At 42.0% G+C, this 16152-nt stretch overlaps 1 protein-coding gene across 4 annotated transcripts; it reads left to right on the forward strand.

The window, feature by feature from the left end:
- Window positions 1-413: 413 nt before the first annotated feature.
- Window positions 414-12569, forward strand: LOC119801409 (alcohol dehydrogenase 1-like). Of its 4 annotated transcripts, none has more exons than XM_038311990.1 (9): window positions 414-531; window positions 2620-2721; window positions 3282-3420; window positions 5280-5364; window positions 5494-5713; window positions 8329-8589; window positions 10475-10610; window positions 11830-11968; window positions 12414-12569. In XM_038311990.1, exons 1-9 carry the CDS (start codon window positions 514-516, stop codon window positions 12436-12438), a joined length of 1125 nt encoding a protein of 374 aa, XP_038167918.1. In that variant the 5' UTR covers window positions 414-513; the 3' UTR covers window positions 12439-12569. The 4 variants fall into 4 exon arrangements, with proteins under 4 accessions (XP_038167918.1, XP_038167921.1, XP_038167919.1 ...); XM_038311993.1 differs by having other exon boundaries at window positions 470-542; XM_038311991.1 differs by lacking the exon at window positions 414-531 and adding an exon at window positions 3076-3170 and having other exon boundaries at window positions 2633-2721.
- The last annotated feature ends 3583 nt before the right edge of the window (window positions 12570-16152 follow it).

A 16152-nucleotide genomic window follows, 5' to 3' on the forward strand; every position in this document is an offset into this window, starting at 1 on the left:
TCTGTGCTTGAGGGTGCCTCTCTGCTTTGAACAGGACTGGATGCCAAACCTTCCTCTCCTGAGGTTCTGTCCATCTACCCCATCTGCCCTGAATTGTCTCCTGTCCTCCTTACTATGCTCCATGTAGACTTTAAGTTACTGCTTTCCCTAGCAAAGGAAAGCAGACCTCTAACCTGTCTGAGAAAGGGGAGAGTGCAGCTGAAACAGGGGAAGAGTGAACCGAGAGAGGGGAGATAGGTGAAAAAGGAAGTGTGGAGCCTAATGAAAGCAGAATGTCCCCAACACCACATTCTCAGAACAAGTTTTCCTTGACAGGCCAGGCAGTACCCTTAGTTTTCAGTTAATGTGCAGTAAGGATAAACTGATGGGCGTGTCATGAATGGCCAGATCACGTGTGGCATCAGATGACACCCCAGCTAACAAAATCTGTGTGCAACCTAGGACAAGTGCACTGCAGGAGGGGAAAGCCTACAGGGACCCATCAATCTCCTGCCAGCAGCGAGGACAGACAACATGAGCACAGCCGGAAAAGTAAGAAAAAGGTCTTGCTGTTGGGAATATAGTCTCATTAACATGCTAAAAGATGCTGACTTCTAACTTAGAATGACATGCACTGAAAGGCAGTGTGTAGTGTGTGCTATAGCACAGGGTGTGCCCTGGACTACAGTGCAGCCCAGCTGCTGCTAAATATCTTTAACAAGAGCACAGACTCTGGATCTGGGGACGTCCTCACCTCCTCACTAACTCTGCAGCACAGGGAATTCATTCTGAGCCGATGGTGACTACCCTGTAAACAGAAAGGTTTAAAGAGATCTTTATCAGAGAGGTCTTTACTCAAATCACGATTCCATAGCCTGCTATTCTTTGTAATCTTAGCTTTCTTATGAAAAAAGAAAAGTCTGATACAAGTTTTGTAAGAGAAATTTGACTCAGGAACATAATAAAACTGTCCCTTTAAACTTTGGTAAAATTTCTGAAAGAGGTAGATTAATTTCAACACTTTAGGATCATCCACGGTAAGATTACATTCCCATGCACACTGTGATTTGGAGGAGTCCATTACTGCACAATTCATAAAATCTCTAGAATCTCTATAGAACTGTCTCTTCTCTCTTAAAAAAAAAATCACCCACCTTTTATATAAAACTAATTCTAAGAAAAACTGAATCACTTATAAACAGTAAAAATGCATACATATGGTACTATGTTTAACACAAATTCATCTTTCTTCTTCAGTCTGTGTGTGGTACCGAATCATGCAAGCAGTCATTCAGCATAATTAACTGATCTGTGCTATCCAACTGCCTAATTATATCGCCTGTGTTTCTGTTGGCACAGGGGCTGTTTTAGGAGTGGGTCAAAGGTCCAACAGCTCACAGTGAGAACAGGGGTTGGAGACTTCTGCATCTTCGGTGTGGCACGATTCAGTATAGAAAAGATGGGTGGAGAATCGGCACAGAAGGGGCAGTCGCCAGTAGTTTTGTTCCAATTCACTTTATTTTCTTTCACTCCTGGTCATGTTTAGGATGGCATATCACATTTCAAGGAAAGTAGTTAGGATAAAGAATGACTGAAAAAGTTAAAAGAAAGACGGAATTCATGCAGCATAAGTGGAAACCCAATCCTATCAACCAAACAAGAATTGAGGGACTAGGGAATCAAGGCTTTTAGGTGTAGGGTCAGTAACAACGCTATGGTGATCATCAGCTTGAGTTTATACTGCCTACAACAGCAAAATAACAATGTAGCCAGGTATGATAGACCCTCCCTGAAATCTCAGTGCTAGGAAGGCCAAGACAAAAAGGTTCCTAGTTCAAAGGCAGACTGGGAAGCTCATTAGAATATTGTCTCAGAAATCCAAAGCCTGGGAGTTCTCTGTGACAGAGTACTTACCTGGAATGCACAAAGTAGCACTTCAAAAATATATTGATAATTATAATTTAAAATTAAACATATATCCAATGTAAGCGGAGGCGTTGGTTCGTTTCCTGGCCGCCCAGACCTGAATAACCACATGGAAACTTTATTGATTACAACATTGTTTGGCGAATGGCACAAGTGTATTCCCAGTTAGCTCTTGTATCTTAAATTATCCATTTCTATTAACCTATGTATTAATAGAAATGACTGTGGTAGTCTGTGGGTACCGGTAGGGTTCCGTTGGCCGTCTTTCTCCTTTGTCTGCTGCATGGCATCTCCCTGACTTTACCTACTCTCTCTATATATCTCTTCCAACCTGGTTATATTCTGACTGCCATAGGCCAAGACAACCTCTTTATTAACCAATGGTAATAAAGCATACTCACAGCATATGGAAGATAATCCCACATCGATCCAAGATTTCAGTCAAACATCCTTTTTCAGAACAGTACCAGTGACTTCAAAAAAAAATGTAGTGCAAGCATGGCCTGAAAGAACATCCCGGTGTATGCCCTTTCTTTTCCTGACCTTCTACTATGGTGTCACAGGTTTCTCAGGGTGTTTTCACTCCTTGTAAATGAGAAGTGTCCATTTCTATGTAACAATGGGTGCAGACCTAGGACAGACGCTGGGCATGGGAAATAGAGAGACACAGTTGCGGTGATCCCCTTGGAGCTGCAGTGACACTTCATCTTCCAGGTGATCAAGTGCAAAGCAGCTGTGCTATGGGAGACCAAGAAGCCCTTCTCCATCGAGGACATAGAAGTCGCACCCCCCAAGGCCCATGAAGTTCGCATTAAGGTAAAGTCCCTTTCCACCATCTAAAATATTAGGTTTAAAAAACTCAGGAAATACTCCATAGAAGCGTCCGAAAGTCCATTAACATCCCGTTTCATATGCTCACCCCTACAATGAATGAGCCTGATGCTGAGCCTAGCTGTTGACATCAACTGCTTAAAGTTCAAAGTTTAACATAATCCCTGAACATATTCTTATGTTTATGTGTTTGTAAAGTGCTAAACATCTTGACTCCAAAAGCAAGTAATATTAGGTAATTAGGTAATACTAGGTAATTTCTTGATGCTCATTTCCCAGCTCTAACTCTATAACAATGTATACATTTTTTTGTATGTTGTATAAACTACATTTTTTTAGGGTCCCTTAATTCACAGGATGATCCTTGATGCTTAAGCTGTTTAACTGGGAAAAGATACAAAAGCACAGGAAAATCATGGACCTAAATTGAATCGGTAAGCAATAGGAATTGTTAGCAGGCTCCTCAGAAGCACAAATTCAGAATAGATGTGCTATACCTCCTCAATCGCTATCACGGCTCAGCAAACTCTATCTCTAACCTGTAGATGGTCGCCACGTCGGTCTGCCGTACGGACGATCATGTGGTTGATGGAAGCCTGAGTACACCACTTCCTGCAGTTCTAGGCCACGAGGGAGCTGGTATCGTGGAGAGCACTGGAGAAGAGGTGACTTCTGTCAAACCAGGTACAAAATTCTTTTCCCTCAGGGTTTGTGCTTTCTCTCTGATTGATCCAAGCACATCCATCCCAAAAGAGGAGCCCAGGAAGTAGGAGACATATAATCTGACACAAGGTCACTAGATTTCCACCTCTTCCGCCCTGCATGCCTCAGTCCTGTGGCATCCAATCATGTCTTATCTCTTTTTATATCAATTTATTATCTACAATATGTCAGGTGCCAAGTTAGAGTCCCCAATGTGAACTTCAGAGTTCACAATCTGCTAACTTCTACTTCAGTGTCGCTGAGCACCAGGGATTTTTCAGGATCCAAACAGACCTACAAACAGGGCAAAGGCAAGAGCTGCAGGTCCAGGTTCTGAGTGCCTAGGTGTAGGGAAGCAACTCTGTGCTGAGTTCAGAGACCCGACTGCTCGCCTGGCTTCAGGATGCCTCTCTTGTGGGATGCCGTAGGTTTAACCACATTGCATGCACATGATGGCTTCCTCTTCTCCTATATGTCCCTCCTTCTTCTATATAGAAACATAATGTAAGAGGAAAACACAGAGGGAAAAATATAGCCAAAGGCCTTTAAACACAAACACCATTGTATTATCACTAGTTGGGCTGAAGGTGGTGGTTTGCACATTGCTTTTTGCTTTATTCATGTTTTTACTTTAACTCTGTTTTTGGATGTAAAGGTTGGTTAAAATAAATTTTCTGTGGTGTCATCACACATTCATTTTATCTGTGAAGCATAGTGATCAGGTCATTGATTTGTACAATAACATAGGTAGCACATGTGATTTAAAAACAAACTTATGTTTATCTCCAAAAAGATCACTTTAGCCAGTAGAGTCAGACGTCTTTCTCATTCCAAATAACCAGAAAATAAAGAAACAACTCGTCTGGCTGGAGTTAAGCTTTTCTGTTTCCTTTATTTGGAAACAAATTTAGAGTAAAACAATACCTTTACTTCTCAGGATGCTTTGTCTATAGCAGAAAAAATTGATAGTTCATAAACAATTATCTAAAAAAAAAGTTGCCTCTTCTTTCTCAGGGGAAATCTCTAACTCATTGTTAAGGACTGAGATGTCCAGAGCAAGTCGTCCCTTCTCTGTCACATTTTAGTCTGTGTCCTCAAAAACAACTAAGATTATTCTTAAAGCATTCGTTTCATAAGAAGAGAAGCACAATCACTTTGAAAAACTAAAACCTGGGTGATGGAGAAACGACTTGGTGGTGAGGTCATCCATTAGACAGTTGACAGCCTGTAACTCCAGTGCTCGGGACCCAGCGCCCTCTGCTGGCCTTCAAGGGCACCACACACAAGAGCACACACATGGTACTCGGAAATACACAAAAACAGGATATCTTTTTAAGAAGTAAAAAAGTAGCTACTCAAAATTCTCATTTGAAGTTTATCTTATGATTAAGTTTAGTTGGTCTTATTTTTATTATGAAATATTTCCTATATTGTCTTTGGTCTTATTTTAGTTTCATTTTAACTATTATAAAAAATTTCAGAGTTGTCCAACATCTCAGCAACTTATGGCAACTAAAGTATATATTTATACTTAGCAGTGAGTATATCTACGAGTTGACTAGGCCTAATACGTGGAAAGCATCCAAGAGCAACTGAGGCACACATTGAAAGTTAACTGCTCATCAGTAGATGTAGCTGTTTTTACATTTCCCTTTTGTTTCAGAAAACTTCAGGCACATAGCAACCTGGATGAACAGCAATGACCCAAGCATTACATAGTGCAGTTGGGCTCTATTTCCTAGGAGCCTTTCAAGGACACATATCTCTACATGTAGTCTTCATATTCCTCACTTATTATTTCTAGGTAGACATTTAAGCCATTTTTCTTGTTCCCCTTCCAGGTGATAAAGTCATCCCGCTCTTCTCTCCCCAATGTGGAAATTGCAGAATCTGCAAGCACCCGGAGGGCAACTTATGTGTAAAGAGGTAGGTTTCTTATTGTCTTCTTGCACTGTTAGTTTACACAGTGGTTTCTTATTGTCTTCTTGAACAATTAGGTTGCACACTGGTTTTCCTCTGTCTCATGTCCTTTGTTTGCTGTGTTTCACTGGCTAGTATTGCACAGCCTCGGGGGACTTTGCTTGATGGCACCACCAGGTTCACCTGCAAGGGAAAACCAATCTACAACTTCATGTGCACTAGCACCTTCTCCCAGTACACTGTGGTAGATGAGATGGCAGTGGCTAAAATCGATGGGGCTTCACCCCTGGACAAAGTCTGCCTCATCGGCTGTGGGTTCTCAACTGGCTATGGCTCTGCTGTCAAAGTCGCCAAGGTAGGATGGACAGTAGCCCATGGACCAAGCTACGTGCATATTGTTGGGACCAAATGAAAGAATTTACATAGGCGTCAGATAGAGTTTTTGTAGAAAAGATATAGGATTGTCCAACTCCAGCGAGAATTCCCTCCACACACTCAAAGAAAAGCTCTATAATAATATGCATCCAGTTCTGCCTAGTTCGCAAATAAACTGGCCTCTCACAGAAATTATTTGAAACTTATGTAGATCCGCAGCTGTAACACCTTGGATTTGCTGCTGTCTGCAAAGCTCTGTTATGTCCCAGTCCCAAGATACACTTGAGCAATAAAACATGTTTTCAAGAGTCAGAAACTGGAACGCTTGGCCATTTGGGACCAATGGAAGATTTTAAAGTGGAGACGTCATCACTGTTATCTCTAAAGTAAGCCGAAGTGGGGACATCCGCATAGCACAAATGCTGCCACCAGTATTTTTAAAATAAAGACCAGCACTGCTACCGACAGACAACCTGCCTGCGTGGTGGAAATTTCCTGAAAAGAAAACCGAGGCTTAGTGATGAACCAGGACTTAAAGGCACTGAACCAGTGCAGCCCCTCTGAGCTGCATGGTGTTCTTTGAAAAAGCATCACGATGAACATGAGCTTTGATAATGGCCAGATGCAGACCGGGTGTCTCTTTTTAATGGGGATTGAGAACAAACCTTAACAGCAACTTTTTCCAGCAAACCTAAACTTAGGTGGTGTTAGAGGTCTATCTTTCCTACTGTTTCTGTCTCTTAGTGTGTGCACATCGCATGAGAGACAGTGCTCCTTTAGCTAACCTCAACCGTGAGTGACCTACTATATCCTGAGCAAGTTTGTTAGTAGATCCTTTAAAATGCCAGTCTATGACTCTAGGATTTGCTTACATCATTTTCATAGGTAGATAGTGTTGATTAAAATGTTAATAGGAAAATAAACCCAAAAGGAATTTGAATGCTGAAGAAAATTCACTTCTTTATTATAGATGAAAATAATGCTGATTCTGAGTTATGAGAAAGTAAATGTTTTATGTTCAATAATTACATTCTATATTTATTTCATTAGCTTCAACCCTAAATGTAGTTATTCCTTGTGCAGTTGCTTATCTGTTTCAGCAGGAGGACTGAGTGAGCCTCGCAAACCATAGGTACTTGTGATCAAGGATTTCAATCATTATTATTAAAATACAGAGCAGCTGTTGTTTCAGTATTTTTTCATTTGCTTCTAAAAGTCAGGCTTAAAGTCTCACAAAGACAACATTGGTCTCTTGCTGTATTTTCTTAAAGTTTGCTGTCCACTTTTCTGTTAAGCCAGGGATGACTTGTCAATGCTTCCCAGATGACTTCTGCTCCAGTTACCCTGGTTGTGCCTACTGAACGATAGTGAACCAAGGAGTTAATAATTGAAGGGTGGTTGGACTACCCTGCAGTCTCCTGGAGTAACCATGATCATTTGTTTCTGTTTGGGTACAAACTTCACTCCAGTCCCTGGCATCCATATATCCAAACAGTCTGAGATGTTTTAGTGCAAGCTCCATCCCAGGCCCCCTCTCCCATCTCTCTCCAAACCCTGCTGCATCTCAGAAAGCCCACCAAATGGTGGCCCCTGTTGTAAGGAGGCTGCTTGTTTGTTCCAGGCTGCCCATAACTCAAATAATCACACAGAAACTGTATTAATTACAATACTGCTTGGTCTATTTGTGTATGCATATTTTTCAGTTCACTCTTATCTCTTAAATTAACCATTTTTATTATTTTATATTTTACCATGAGGCTCATGGCCTACCAGCAAGGTTTCACCTTGCTGCTTGTGTCTTCTCCTCTGGTGGCTCCATGGCGTCTCCTGACTCTGTCTTCTTTCTCCCAGCATTCAGTTTAGTTTTCCTCACCTAGCCCTGTTCTGACCTGTTCTAGGTCCAAAGCAGTTTCTTTATCAATTAATGGTAATCACAGCATATAGAGGGGAATCCCACATCAGGCCCTCCGCTAGTAATGTTCAAAGCCATTCCCACAGAGTATTTAAACTGTCCCACCCCCATTAAACAGACACATGGTTTTCTCCTCTGGGAGTGTTGGGGGGCGCTAGGAGGCCCTCCGGCAGTGCTGAATCCATTAAACCTGGGTATTTTCTAATTCGGTTTGATTTGGTCTGATTTGGATGGCTGAATTGACTGAGATGCTTATTGGGTTACAGAAAATTTCCAGTTTCATGTATACAAATTGCTTTTGTGTATACGTAAGAGGTTATTGTGAGGCCTGGTAAGAGGAAATTCATTGCCATGTTGAGTTCAAAGATCGTCCAGAACAGCTGGTCTCACAGAGGATTCCCATTGAAATAGAATGGAGTTCCACGTGCAGAGATTCCAATTAACTGGTAGAGGCTGTTACTGGATCCTGAGATTAACAAAAAATGGTAACTCCCCAGATACATCTAATATAGAGCAAATTTTGAGAACCAATGTTGTACCCTTTGGGCAGCTATAGCCAGAAGAGGTTTTGGAAGCAGGTGGAATGACGTCTGAGTGGCCATGACAGAGGACAAAGCAAGGTGCCTGGAGCACTTCCTAGAGATCACTCTTTGGTCTATCTTTTGTATTTTCTGCAAACATAGGTGACCCCAGGCTCCACCTGTGCTGTGTTTGGCCTTGGAGGTGTCGGTCTGTCTGTCATCATTGGCTGTAAAACAGCTGGAGCAGCCAGGATCATCGCTGTGGACATCAACAAAGACAAGTTTAAGAAGGCCAAAGAATTGGGTGCAACTGAGTGCATCAACCCTCTAGACTACAGCAAACCCATCCACGAAGTAATCCAGGAGATGACCGATGGAGGGGTGGACTTCTCCTTTGAAGTAATCGGTCGCCTTGACACCATGGTAGGTACTGTGGCATGCCTTGAGATCTGTCCTTCTGCCATCCATAATGTGCTCCAGACAGCAATAAAGAAATCTCATGCAGAAAGCTATTTTAGATGGTAATTTTCCATCTCCAGTTTCCTTCTCCTATTGATTAATCCAGTGCTGTGATAAACGTTTCATCCTTTCAGTTCTATGAGTTTTTCTCATGTAATAATGCTCCATTAATCATTAATACAGAAAGCTTTTCATTGAATTTTTTGTTTGTTTATTTTTTGTTTTTGTAAAAAATTAATTCATCAAGGGAATTAAAAACAAATTCTGCACCTAAATAGACAAATAGATTTTCTTCCACATTCTTAATATTTGAAATTAACTATTCTGAAAGGCATTTTCAATCTCATCATGTGGCCCAAAGGAATAATGAGTAGCATGGGGCCAAGTATTATTTCATTCGCATCAAACATGTACAGGAGTGGCTGCTTTAATGGATCACCATGTTTTCATCTCAGAGACAGCATCATGCCGGGCAACAAAAACACCCAGATCTACATGTTGGAGTAAATATTTTTCAAAATAAAATTCATAGATTCTGTTGTAGCCCCTAACTTTAAGAAATACAAATATTGGTTCTCTGTCTTTCTGTCCCTTCCACCAACCTCAACGCAGGGAGTGGACCCTACCCGACTCTGCTCCTTCTATCTCCTCTTCAATAAACAAAAAAGAAAACAAGAAGAAAAGAGATGCACATTTTGTAGGGTTATTTATGATCTACACAACATAGCGAATGTAAAACACTTACCATGGAGCCAGCTGCCGTGTGGTAAGCACTCTATTAAGTCAGCTGGGGATAATGACAAGAAAGGCTATTGCCAAGCTTACAGTGCTTAAACTTTCAAAATGAACATTATTCATATAGTTGCAAACACCATACATTGCTAAGTATGTAACTTCTCCAGTACATATCAGCCAACCTAAGACCTCTGGCGTTCTAGAGAAGCATCCCCAGAGATCTAAAGAATCACCATTACTGAGGTCCTCCAGAAAGCTTTGGCAGAGTTGGTAATAAAGAATGGGAATGGAGCCCTGAGAGTGACATTCTTCTCAGCCTTGAACTGAGACAAGATGTCAAGAGAGGCTAGCGTCACCTCTGTGAATGGGGAGTCCTTCACGCTCGGGGTTCTGGTTTCCCCACAGTCATCCTTGTCTGTGATTCACTAGACGGTCTCCCTGTTTGCTCATCTGAGCCTAGGTTGACAGTGGATTTGAAGATCTAAACGTCTGATACCCACGTGTTCTGAGAACATCTTGTTTTCTAAATATCACGTTTCAAAATCAAAATACCAGGCAACATGCATATTTGAGGATTAAATATCATCTTTTACTACAGAATTTTAAATGAAGGTATTGAAAGTGAAAACTTCTTGGATGTCTACAGATAACAGAATAATGTAAAACCAAAGCACACATTGGATGCACAGCCACTGAAAACATGCCCGTTCTTGATCTCAGCCCCGCAGTAGGGTCTAATTAAAAAGGGAGGTTGACAAATGGATAAGAGACAACTTTAGATGCTGTCATCATTACATCTTCAACATCAAAATTCTCCCTTAGAGTGCAAACTTCAAAACTGTAATTAATGGACCATGACAGTGAGTGAACCTATGCATAGGCAGCCTGAGAGTCACGTGATGAGGAAACAATATTCTCCTTGGAGGACCCAGACTGCACAGGCTCACAAAGAGACTTGCTTCTTTATTAGTGGATAAGGAGGAATTGAGCATAAATTCATTTATTCACTCTTTCTCTCAAAAAAATTTCTCTGCACAAACCTTCATATGACATGAAACTGTATATCATGAGTAGACCACAAAAATATCCACTTTAAATATTATTTATATTCCAGATGTCTTCCCTGTTAAGCAGCCATGCATCATGTGGTGTAAGTGTTGTTGTTGGGGTGCCTCCTCATTCTCAAAGCCTCTCTGTGAACCCCTTGTCGCTGCTGCTGGGACGCACCTGGAAAGGAGCAATATTTGGTGGTATGTATTCACAGATGAGAATCAAGCTCTGTATGTGTTCTTGTGTGCCAAGGTGGACATGTGGATGTGTGTGGAGACAGAGAACCTTTGAAGTAGCTACACAGGAGCAATCAGCCTTGTTCATTGACACTCGGGGTCCTCAGTGGCCTGCAGCTCATGGTCAGGCTAGACTTCCTGGCCAGCCAATCCTAGGAATCTCCCAACTTCCTCTCTGCAGACCTAGAGCTACAGGCTTCCCCAGCACTGAATCCACTGTTTGATGTTACTTGGTTTTGTTTATTTGTTTTGTTTTTTGTACTGGAGATCAACATAGCTGCCAAGACAGCCTCTCCGTCTACCTGCACCCTTACCCCTAAAAGAAACAGTCTAGACAAGATGCCATTGAATAGAATTCTTAAAAATTGTGACTGGGATGCTCAAGTGTTGCTCTCCACAGTTAGTGGCTTCTGGTGGGGTGGTGGTGAGGAAGGACTCAGTTTTCTCTAGGAAGCCGGTCATTGGGAGTTTGGCCATGCTCCAGTGAGAATATAGGCAACATGAACTGGACTTGGTATATTTTTTTTTCTTGAGAGAGGTCACAGGAATACAGGGTGGACTGGGAGGACTGAGGGGTGTGTGTGATCAGGGGCATTGTGTGAAATTCCCAGATAATCAATAAAAATCTAACGTTACAAAAAAACACAAAGAACTCTATTACTTTAACCATCTCCCCAGCTTTGAGGATCTAATTCCTAACTTTTTTCAGAATTTCTTCCCTTTTGTAACAGAAAAGATCTCAGAAGGCAGCAGGAAAATCACTGTTCTTTCTATAGCATGAACTAATGCAGGAAATCCCAAGACAGGCTGCTCTGGTTCCTATAAATGAGCCAGGGCTCTCCTGGCTCCTTCTACTTCTGTCTCTGTAAGGCCCAAAAATGCCTCACAGGACACAGAAAGCCCAAGGCAGTAATGTTTGGAACACTCCCTTCCTTTGGCTATAAACATCTGCACTATGATTTCTAGGGAAGATCTACTGAGCTGCCATCATCAGCCAGGGACCCTGACATCAGGTGGCATGTCCTAAGATATTAACGCCATGCAGAGGGTGTTTGAGTCCCGCATCTGCCGCTCAGGTGGCATCCTGGGCACTGTTAGGAACTTGGTTTCTTTGGAAGATCTCTTGTCTAATTCTCCTGCCTGCCCCCTGGCTGGATCTCACGGTGCTGCTCTCTCCTTTCAGGCTTTAAGAGTAAAGATTCTGTCCCCAAGCTTGTGGCTGATTTCATGGCTAACAAGTTTCCACTGGAACCGTTAATTACCCATGTTTTACCATTTGAGAAAATAAATGAAGCATTTGAGCTGCTTTGCTCTGGAAAGAGGTGAGCTTTAAGATTCTTTTTTTGCAGTGGTAGGGGGAAAGATTGTTTTTATGGGGTGGTTGAGGGAAAGAGATTCTTTTTAAGGTAGGGGAAATGACCAACAGAAATGAAGGAGAAATGGGAGAAGAGCAAAGATGGGACTTCTGTGATGGTTCAGGCTCTGCACACACATGTATGACCTAGGGCATTTTATAAGGCTAAGCCTCAGTTTTCACAGTCTCTAAAATGGAGAAAATATGATAATCGACCTTATAGTGCCACTGCTTAGGATGAAGTTTAAATGAGACAATGCCTAAAAAGCTTCTACAAAGTGTATGTCAAATAGCCAGTATGAAATGTCTGTTATAGATAGTTTTCACTGAGACTCATAACGCATGCTTTATTTACCTTCCGGGCACTGTGAGTTCTGGAAATGTGAAACAACATCTTATATTTCATATTTCAGTATCCGGACTGTCCTGACGTTCTGAGACCATCTTGATGCCTTCCTATTCCTGATCCCTGCACCTCATTGAATCATGGCCCTAGCCACATCACAGCGCTAATGTTGTTCCTTAGAGGCACTGCCAATAAAGTAATCATGTAAGCTTTCTGAGAGAAACTGGATTTTCTATGATTCTGTTTTCAACCCCAAGTGAGAGCTACCACACCTCGGATGGGGAGCTGGAGGGTACCCAGCCTTCCTTCTGATTTGATTGACCTCTGTCATCTTTCCTACTGGGGACAATGTCTCTTGTGACATCTGGTATTCTTTTCTCTCTGGAATTCAAATAATGTTTTCATATGTCAACATAATCTGTTCCCACATGGAGCTCCAGTGGGTGCTGGTGGCTGCAAAGCCACAGGCAAGCAGCTATCTTGGGAAATCGTGCCCCAAAGGTTGGATGCCAGATGACATATTAATCTAATTAATCTTTGTCAATAAAAGCTCAGAGTCAGATGTCAGAAAGAACATGAAAGATCAGAGAAGCAGGGGGAAGTCACCAGTTGCCTCCTACTTCTTCCTTTCCTCCATCTAGAAGGCCTACATACTCTCTGCCCCGCCTTACTACTTCCTGTCTCCTCTCTGTCTACAGTCCTCCAAACCTCTATGGTTAATTTAGGTGAACTAGTGTCTGGCTCTAACCTCTGACTCCAAGCAAGTTTTATTTGTCAGAAGACAGTCAAAGTATCACACAACACTGAAGGGTAGCTCTTCACAGTTGATGGCTTCAGGCAGAGCTTGGGGTTGTGGGGAGGGGAGTGGGGAAAACTCAGTTATCTTTACCAGGTTGGCCACTGGGAACTTGCCAATGATCTGACGAGTATATGGGCAACACAAACATGACTTGGTGTTTTGTTTTGTTTTGGGGAAGCTAACACAGGGGTGGGAAGAATGCGAATGAGTGTGATTTGGGTGCACTATATAAATTCCCAATAAAAATATTATTTTAGAAAAAATTCAAAGAGACAATTGAAAAAGAAATGAATGACTTCAGGAATTGTACAAATAAGCAGGTGGATAAATTAAGGAATACAGTTCAGGATATGAAAGAATGTGATAAGGCGCTAGAGATTCTAAAAAGAGGAACAACCAAAACAATCTTGTAAATGAAATTGTAAACCCAATTTCAGTAAACAAAGACACTGCTGGAAATCCAGGGACCCTCACAGAAAGGTGGAGAGAGGAATGCCCCAGAGTGGTCCTCTGGCCTCCATGTGTGTACTTTTTAAAACGTCAGTTGAGAGCTTCCACAGAGCAAGCAGTGGGGAGGACGTCAGGGCCTGAGGACTAACTCTGTCAGGAAAAAAAAAAAAAAAAAAAAAAAGAGGAAAATAAGAAATCATAGCCAGAAATTTCAATGATTTGAGGGCAAATTAAAATAGCCCTGTGCAGTCTACAGCTCACCAGCAAGCCAATCGAGATTCTATGGCATTCTTCACAGAACTGGAAAACTGTCTCTAAAACTAATGAGCAAGCACAAACCATCCTGCCTTACCAGAGTCCTGGGTAAGAGGAATGCGCGAGGGACAGCTGCGCTTTGTTTTCAGGCCCCAGAGCCCTAGTAGCAAAACGACATGGTGGCAGCACAAAACAGACCCCTAGACCAGCAGAATAGAAAACAAGATTGTAAATCAAACTAAGCGGGTAAGAACCGTAGTTCCCCCAAAGAAACCGTGCCTGCACTGAGTATTCTACAGAAGCTAGTCAACTGATTCTGGTTTTAGTGATTGTGGAGAGGCTGCAACACTTCAGGTCTAGAGGCAAAGTATCCTGGGCTATCTTAGCCCTTTAGACATCCATTTATTGCCCACTGGAATCTGCATCATCTTTCTCTCTAGTAGGTAAATCCCTTTCAGTGTACAAACAGACCCTCTCCTCCATCAACCCAAAACCTTAGAACCTGATAAGCTCACACCTGAGGCCTGGACATTCTGTATGACTTTTACAGTGACTTGGTTACAATGAAATGATTTTTAACAAAGGTACTGAAAACAAACACTAGAAAACAAAATAAAATGAAAAGCCAGCCTCCAAGAAATGTTTCTGCGAAAACCATAAGACCATATACAGAATCAAACCAGAGTCCCCATCTTCTTTCTTATATAAAAATCAATATTCCAGGTGAGTTGAAGGTCTTAATCAGACCCTGAAAACTTTGAAAATAGTGGAAGAACCCATGGGAAAACACTGTAAAATACAGACCCAGGCATGGCCTTTCTGCACAGCACATCGTTCGCCCAGGAACTGAGTAGCTGAGTAAAACAGCCAAACAGCCTCCTTATAAATTTCCCCTGTGGTTGGGGATATAATATGACAGTCAACAGAAATAGCACTATGCTATGAAAAAAATCACCATTTATCCTTAAATAACTGTGTCTGTATTTACAGTGTTCTGATTCTGCATTACTAAGTCCGTGGGGTCTCTGTCATCTGCAGTATAGTAACCATATCCGATTGTGCTTCTGTTTCTGTACCACCTTCAGGAGGACAGTGTGCATAAAGCTATACTGCATGATCTACAGAATCTACCACATGTGCTAAACATGCCAATCTTTTTAGCTGAGCTCAGAACACTGCAGAGGATCCCTGACTACCTCTGCTATTGAGCAACTATGAGATCATTTCTAAGACCTTGAACAGCAATGTCTGTGGATAAATATTGCCAACACTTTCTTCATGTTGTTTACATCAAAATCAGGATCCAAACTGGTGATGCATTCTAAGCTTGGGAAAGAAAGATCACAGCCACTCTCTTTGAAGCTTTGGCTTCAGAGTCAAAGTAAAATGTTATGCAAATTCTTGATTTCTAGTGTTGGATTTGTCTTGATTAAGAACATTAACTCAGGAAGTAGAATTTTGGCTGCTGGCAACAGCTGAAAGCTACTTGATTCTTTACACACACACAAAGTGTAAATACATGACCTTTTCTTTCCTGAATACCTTTCAAGTAAATATTAACCACAGTTTCTTTTCCAAAATCTTTGGCCTACAAAAGTCTGAAGTTGAATAGGATGACATATGAATTTCAGGCCATCTGTATGCTTTTTTTCCACTTAGACTTTAAAAAATATGGAAGCTACCTTTGTTGGTAAAGAGCTGAATGAACCTTGGACTGCCCACGCCCTCTTGGCAGCACAAAGAGCATGTGTCTCTATGTCCGGGTGCTGTGGGTTAGGGTCCTGGCAGTACCGATTACCAGCTTAATGGCACCTTGCAAGACCGTGTGGCTGTCCACCCTCGAGACATCCCAGTTGTCTTTTTATACTTGAAGGTGTTAGAACTAGACACCAATCCCAACCTGAACACCCGGTCCAATGAGTGACAGACTCCAGCAAAAACGGAGAAGAATTACCAGCAATGATTATTCAGAGGTGAAGGGAGGGAAGGAGACAGAGAGAGAGGGAAGGAGTGGGGGCAGAGTGGGAGGGAGGGACAGGTGGTGGGACAGACAGAGGTAGGATAGAAAGGAGAGAGGGAGGGATGGGAGGGAGAGAAGAAGAGTGTGAGAGAGAGTGAGGGAAGGAGGGAATATGAATGATCCCTAAGATAAGTTGTTAAAATACAAGTTCAAAATCCACGGTCCTTTGATGTCATAGTGATCTGCCAGCGTGGCCACACCATAAAGCTCGGTAACACCAGCCTGCCCGCCCACAGTTGAATGCTTGCTGTCTTAGAAAGGGCATTAGGAAATCTCCACACT

Source organism: Arvicola amphibius, chromosome 14 (assembly GCF_903992535.2).
Source record: "Arvicola amphibius chromosome 14, mArvAmp1.2, whole genome shotgun sequence".
In the NCBI taxonomy this organism is placed as follows: Eukaryota; Metazoa; Chordata; class Mammalia; order Rodentia; family Cricetidae; genus Arvicola; species Arvicola amphibius.

Bases quoted from the DNA above. Each gene is read 5' to 3' on its own strand.
- LOC119801409 (XM_038311990.1), top strand. The intron at 3,421-5,279 runs GTACAAAATTCT...TTCCCCTTCCAG, and splicing joins GGTGACTTCTGTCAAACCAG to GTGATAAAGTCATCCCGCTC. The intron at 10,611-11,829 runs GTATGTATTCAC...CTCTCCTTTCAG, and splicing joins GAAAGGAGCAATATTTGGTG to GCTTTAAGAGTAAAGATTCT.